This window comes from Porites lutea, chromosome 5 (assembly GCF_958299795.1).
Source record: "Porites lutea chromosome 5, jaPorLute2.1, whole genome shotgun sequence".
Classification (NCBI taxonomy): Eukaryota; Metazoa; Cnidaria; class Anthozoa; order Scleractinia; family Poritidae; genus Porites; species Porites lutea.
In genome coordinates this window covers 15,845,438-15,852,937 of record NC_133205.1, presented here as the reverse complement: position 1 = coordinate 15,852,937, position 7,500 = coordinate 15,845,438, and the positions used below count along the sequence as shown (strand labels likewise).

Here is a 7,500-nt window from a genome sequence, read left to right as displayed (position 1 = left end):
ATGAATTCGGAGATCGTTCAGGAGCCGGCAGTGAAGATGCACAAGAAGAACAGGCTCGTATAATATAACAGGACGTGGGCAAAAGAGGAAGAACACAATTGCTATGCAGCTACGTTCTGGGCACGTTGGAGCTTTTATCATGCGCTTTTAGGTAAACCATTATAGCAACATTACAACAGCATTACAGTATTCAAGCTTTAATTCTCAAAATACGCCACTTCCTTCATCTGGACAGCTTAAACTTAACCTAGTGTATTAAAATTGCAACCATGATCTAAACAGTCTAAAGTGTTTGACTGTTTCTATATAGGAAAGCTGAGCGATTTTAGAGGTACCTATACGTATGAATTCAATGTTTCTGAATGAAATCACAATTAATGAGGTTGCAAAGGAAATAGCAAAGTTGAAACCAAAAAACGGTTTTGGCGTAGGAAGGGTCGAGTCCACAGATGCTTCAATGTATTGCAAATTAAATAAGTGAGCCGTTAACCCACTTTTTTTCAATTTAGTTTTAGTACTGGCAAGGTTCCTCATGAATCAATATTTCACTGGGAACGGCGGTCTACAAAGCAATTGACAACAAACAGCTTACCAACTACAGACCCATGTCCATTTGAACTTGTTTTTCAAAGATTTTGGAAAAGCTGCTGTACAGAAGGCTTTTAGATTACAAGTAAGCACTCAACCTCACAGAAAAAATTAAAATGGCAATTGGAAACAATGAATTTACGATTGGAATCTTCCAGGACCCGTTTAACGGATTTGACACCGTAAATCACAACATACTGTTGCAGAAATTAGATTTTTATGGCATAAGAGGTCTATGTAATGACTGTTTCAGAGATTATCTTGCCGAAAGGCAGCAAATTGTTAAAAAAAATTCCACCTATTCTGAAAACAAATCAATAAAATGTGGAGTGCCACAAGGCTCTTTAATAGGACCGCTGCTTTTCCTGTTATAGGTAAATGATATTCATGCATGCTCGAATTTTTGTATTTTTTTATACTATTTGCCGATGACACTAGTCTGTTTATTTCTGGCAAGAATATTGAAGAACTTGAAACCCTTGTAAACTGAGGGAAATGAAACGTGTACAAGCAGGGGCCCATAACCCGGAGCGAGCATCCCCATTTTTAGACACATTTTTGGGCAATTTTTGCCGCGAAAATGGAATCTCTGACACGTCTATGAACGTATTTAAAGTGTAGGATATCAAAAAGAAAAACGTAACGTCATTAAAAGGTACAAATTATTATTTTTAGGTTTGTAGGTTTTCCTGACTGATTTGTGGGACTTTAAAGATATTCTAAATTCGTGTCAAAACCTTTCTAAAAATAAACTGGTCCTTGAAAACGCCGTGGCACGAGTACATGGAAGTTGCTCACTCCACCTTATGGGCTCCTGGTACAAGTATGGCTTGAAGACAGTCAGTTGACGTTGAACCTAAAGAAGGCTAACTATATTATATTTAAATCCCATAAGAAAAAATATAAGAAACAACTGAAGATTAAGCTGCTGATTAGAATAAATATGAATCACAGAAATAAAAAAAAGGTAGGTAACACTAGTTTCTTAGGAGTAATGATTGATGAGCATCTGTCGTGGAAAAATCATATTAACTATTTAACATGAAAAATACCAAAAACAGCAGGATTCTTATGTAAGGCTCGATATTTTATAAAGAATGATTAATAATTAAATCTGTATCCCTCATTGATATACCCTCACCTTAATAATATTAGTAATATTTTCTGGGGTAATAATTATAAGACAAGACAGGGCAGTCTGATCAAAATACAAAAGAAAGTAGTGCGTGTGATAACATTTTTGCCTCGTATACTGAATCATCAAAGCCGCTCTTTCAAAAATTGGATATTTAATGTTGATCAATTAAATAATCAGCAAACAATCCTTTTGCACACACCCCACAAACCTATGAAGGAAGACGGTGTCTGCATTGTGGAATCATGACAAAGGTTTAGTACCAGCGAGTACGGAATTGCAAGCTCATTTTAAAAGTCTTAAACTTCCAAAAATGCTTTTGAGCGGGTTATATTAACACCAGAAGGATGAAAATGAAGTTACTTAATTTAATTCGCTCGGTTTTGGTTTCACTTATGCGCTTTACTTGAAAGCAACCTTTTTAAAGCGAATAGATGGATTAGCCGAGGTACGCCGTTAGAACGCCAATCCCACGACGTTTGAAATATGCTTTCTTTATTACTAGTAATAATACTTTTAATGATTAGCTTTTAAGGTGGCTGAACACAGTTTTGCGGGCGGTCAGCGGTAACTTGCCTGACGGCGCGTGTTTTAAATTAGACAAACAAACATGGCGGCTAAAAAAGCAATGGTACACGGACGACGATTTCTCAAAATCTACTCATCAAAATTTTGTGATATTTGGCAGAATTGTTACTTTTATCGTGTTTTAAACAATGAGAACTTTAAAACGGAAGTTTAACGGACGAATTTTGTGACACATTTAATAATTACTGTACAATTATATCATGGATTATCTGAAAACCTGTCTGTTAAAATTTGGTCAAATAAGTTATAAATGGTAATGATTAATTATAGTAAGCTGTGTGCAAGTTTATAGGAAAATCTAATGAGCGAATTTTATGTAAACTGAGCAAAAGTTAAATGTTAAGGTTGTATTTAATCGTTCATGTTGCCATGGAAACCATGAAAACGTCAAATTTTACCTGTCAATCAAAATCTTTCATCAGTATATTTTTCACTTGCCAAGTTTCAGTTTGTGAGCTGCAACCTTTCTCTTGCCACAATTTGGCACATGACATATACTCACAAACTCCCAAAACTGTGTTCAGTCACCTTAAAGCGCGCGTAATACGCCTTTGTGCAGACGTTTGAAAGGGATAAAAAAAAAGGGGAAACTAAGACGCCCAAGCGCGGGCCAGCCTATCCTGTTCCTTTAAACGTTTGTCACGCAGGTTGGGCACGAATTAAACAAATAATAATAAATAAAAAATTAAAAGCAGCATATAAAGATAGAAGTTGTAATAACATATTCCACGAGTATGATCAAAATATACAGTCAACTCTCTCTAAGACTACGCCGGACACCTGGTGTTGGTCCCTGTCCTTTTTCAGTCATTTTACTGTAACTATATACTCTCTATCAGACGGACGCCTCTCTAAACCGGACACCTGGTGTTGGTCCCTGCCGTTCTTCAGCCCTTTTACTGTAACTATACTCTTTGTAAGACGTACACCTCTATAAGACGGACAACGGACACTTTTGAAACCGTCAACAGACAATTGGGAGGTGCTTTATGTAGTGAAAAATACCTCAAAACGGTAATGTAGGTGCCGTACAGGACAGTAAATAGCAAAATTTTTGATATTTTGTAGTCTTGAACCAGTTCCTAGAGTGTATACTGTTACGCTTTCAGATCACGAAGCCGTGAACGTTTGGTTGTAATGAACGCTTGATTGCACAATGAGAAAATGATTCCACTTTCCGTCTCAAGTCCCAGTTTTAGCTGTTTTCAGTACAAATTAAAGACTCACAAAACAGACGTGTATTCATTGCTAAGAGGTTCAGCTTTAAAATAAAATTGGTATCACGATACCTCGATCGCTCTATTAGCCGGACGCCTCTCTTAGACAGACAGTCAGAGTCGGTCCCGAAGATGTCCGGCTTAGAGATAGTTGACTATTTTTCAAATGAAATTGAAGAAAACTAATGAATAAGACGGGATGAACATTACTATTACTCACTGCCGTCTAACTCTTACAGATCCAACAAAACTATCTAAAAAAGGATGACAAATAAACTTTATTAAAGTCTGGAGATATCATTAAACGGAAACTGTAGTCAAAACAAGTGTAACTCTTGAGTCTCGTAACAATCGGCACCAGAGAATATTCAAGTTCAAGGGTGAGGGGTACAGGAATCAGAATTTAGACCGTCGAACTCCTCAATCTCTTTTTTCTGGTACAACGATATCTCTCCCATGTTGACAAGAAGAGGACTTAAGCGCTATTTTTGCTTTACCTTTGCGAGTCAATCAGTACTAAGCTGTACGGACTTCCTTTACAGGTGATAGGTAACTAAAATAAATTGTTGTTGTGTATCGTATTCTCTGTTTTCACTGTTACGCCATCAAAAATGGAAATGCAAACCAGTCAATACAGAAAGTCCAGAAACTGAGAAATAAAACGGAAGATAAATATAGCAAAAGCCTCGCCAAGAATCAGGTCTGTGCGTTTTACCCAAATGTAGAAAGCTTTGTAAGGAGACGCCTTGTTGGTGTCCCTTAGGGGGCACAATTAAATATGGCCGCCGAAAACTAACAGAAACATCTGTTTTTGAGTTTTCCTGCGTGAATTCTTTTATTGTGGAACTCATAAAGATTAATATAACTTGTTATATTTATTCTGAGACAAGAAATGTTAAAAGAGCAAAATCTCAAAAAATTGGTAAAACGTTTTTAACCCAAATAAAAGCTTTCCAGGCCCTCAGCTAAACGGCCGCGTCACGCAAAAACCTGAAAGTTCAATCGTCCTCTATTGCAAAACAAAGAACCCTTTCGAACCGAAAATTTGTAAGTGCTGTCAGTAATACCTCGCGATAATTTATTAGTTTAAATTTTGGTGACTTCATTTAAAAACCGAGAATAAGGAAGGGATTTACATGTAAATTGACATATCGCAAGACAGCCGAACTACTGGAATTCTACCAAGTCACAATAATCGGATGATATTACAGACAAGGTAAGAGGAGTACAAAGTTGGCAAGATACCTATGAATCGTGATCTTTGCATTGACTGTCAGCTGTAACAACATTTAACAATTCTTTCCATGTGAAAACTAATCATCAGACCATTATGACCTCTCAGAAGCAGAGTTTGCCTTCCTTTGCCTCGATTCTGTCTGTTTTATCGTTTGCGTTTTACTGCGCCGGATTTCTGAGAGTAGAATTGGAGCTGAACGAGCACAAGAAGAGAATAAACGCTCTTGAAAACAACGAGGAGACTACGCAGTCAGACGTCCCTAACCTCCCCCAGTTAGCTAAGGAAACTCGTGGTAAGTCTTTTCTATTCTAGTTTACTAAGAGTATGAATAATTTACCGCACACAGAATGTTTATTTTTTCTTTAAAAATAACTCTGCGATTCCAGAAAATTTTGCATGTAGATATCCTGTCCTTGCGTGTTCGTGGCGCAGAAGTAAAGAAAACCGAAGGTGAACAGGTCATCATATGTTTTCTTTGTAGGGAAGAAATATTCAAAACATCGACAGTTGATCACTTGATGATCTTTGTTTCTCAAAAGTAGGTGAACTGTCTTATTGTGTCAAATGACAGCTGAAATTAAAAATGAGGAACTTTTTTTTAAGTTTTAGAAAGCTGCATCGATCGAGTAGATGGCATCAAAAACTTTCGGACGAGTAATTATCATTTCAAGCTTCTCACTCAGTCTCGGCTCAATCAGCAAGTTTTCCTATAAGAAATATTAATATTTTCTAATCTGACTCCCTAAATACTACTATTCCTTATTATTGAGTCTGCATGCTATAAAAACGTGGTGATTGGGAGTACAGTATATACGATACAATCCTCAAATCTGAATAGACAACACTTTATTTTCTCGAAGAAGAAAAGCCCTCATTCCTTTTTGGCAAACAAACATCAGTTATGTTTGGAGTTAGTGAACCTCTTTCTTTTTCCAAGATTGACCTGTCAATCATGAGGATAGTCTGCATGTGCTTTATTTTCAGAAGAGCAATTTTTTTATTTCCTGTCTGTAGTGGCCTGTGTACAGACCCCCCCGGCTCCCCTCAGGAAAAATCGGAGAAGGGGCCCTTCTCCTATTTTTCCGGGGGTGGCGTCTGTACACAGGCTAGCGAGTCAATTTCTCTGGTTTTGAAAGCAGAGAGGCCAATAAGCGTGATCAGTGAGGCTGAGGTGTGGTCCTTTCCTAATCTCCTTCTCCACCAGCTGACCAAGTATTCCAAATTATTTTTACTGCTCTATTAGACCTATTACCCCGAGTACCAAACGCCTTTTATCTCTCTCCTTGGAAAACCTCGCCTGAACAACGCCAAAATTAAATGAGATCAGCTGAATCGCCGGCGAATGTTACAACCATTTTTATTGTATAAAGTTCTAGGACTCTCGTTACTACGAACACATGAATTTTTTAACTTTATTAACGACTCCACAAACAATACATTAAATTACATCTAGCGGCCATATAGAACGCTTTAATTCACCATACAGTGCCCTAACTAAACCCATAACTCTTCTTATATTGATTCTGAAATGCCAACATTTAATGCAACGTTTGAAAGTTTAGACACAAGTGAGTACCTGTATAACCACCTTTCTATTTTCACGCCTCTACTGTAAGCTGCGTGTTAATCAATTTCCTTCTCTTCTACTTAATTGTTAAGGCCAATTTTCAGTAGCTGCCTTTTATGTAAGTTCGTTCAGTTTTTGTCACATTTTTTCTGCGTTTGCGTTTTTTTCCTTGTATTTAGTTTTGTTTTAATTCCCACTTGAAGTGACGTCTGGCATTAGAAAGAACCAGTCCGTTTTATTTACGCGTTGAGTGGACCTCTGCATTGAAGGGTATTTAGTAAGATTAACTACGCAGAGGGTCCTCTGTTTTGATCTTTTAGCACTGACATATTAAAAACGTTCTTTGTAGAATCTGAATACGCCAAGCTCCATAGAAATAAGCGAACAGCCGATGTACCGAAAAACACCACGGGAGCTAAAATCACAGTTGACAGGGAAACAATTCTGAAGATAAACAAACTGTTGTCCGAGCTGAAACCTCAACTCTGTCAATCAAATGGCGATAGCTGTCTCCCATGCCGTCCCGGTCCACCTGGACCGAAGGGAGACAGAGGATCCCGGGGACGAAGAGGACACAGAGGGCAATCGGGAAATAAAGGCGACCAAGGCATTATGGGATCTCCTGGAAAAAGTGGCAAGCAAGGCATCATGGGACCTGAAGGTCCGAAGGGTGATGTTGGACTAAAGGGACAAAAAGGAGACATGGGACCTGCAGGCATGCCGGGAGCTAAAGGAGAACCTGGTGAATCAATTTCAGCTCCTGTTGTTGCTGTGTCCCCTAAAACGCTAACAGTTAACGAAGGTGGATCAGCCTCGTTTGAGTGTTCAGTGAGTGGTAATCCTAAACCTGCAATCAAATGGACTAAACGCAACAGTCAGTCACAAATAAGCCGATCAATGATCTCAGAAGGAAAGTTGCTTCTTACGAATGTCCGAGAAAGTGATTCGGGTACATATAACTGTTCATCGGTTAACATTTTAGGACAGGCGCAGGCACTGGTACAGCTGATAGTAAATGGTAAGACCTTTATGAAATAAACAAAAGAATGAATAGTAAGAAACCAGTTTAGAAGACTCTGCTGTCCTTACATTTTGCTTCGGATAAATTTTTTCAAAACATAGTAAAAAAAAGGTTACAAAACTGATTATCATAATTATGTTGTTGTTG

General features: G+C 38.0%; 2 protein-coding genes across 2 annotated transcripts in view; both read left to right on the top strand.

Moving 5' to 3' along the window:
* The window catches only part of LOC140936484 (uncharacterized), a 29,002-nt gene that overhangs the window by 14,877 nt on the left and 6,625 nt on the right, over positions 1 to 7,500 (top strand). The gene's annotated exons all lie outside the window — the stretch shown is intronic.
* The window catches only part of LOC140936610 (peroxidasin homolog), a 3,385-nt gene continuing 685 nt past the window's right edge, over positions 4,801 to 7,500 (top strand). Inside the window, exons 1-2 of the mRNA XM_073386106.1 lie at positions 4,801 to 5,057; positions 6,682 to 7,350. Coding sequence (XP_073242207.1) covers positions 4,859 to 5,057; positions 6,682 to 7,350 — 868 coding nt within the window. The 5' untranslated portion in view covers positions 4,801 to 4,858. The remainder of the gene's footprint in view (positions 5,058 to 6,681; positions 7,351 to 7,500) is intronic.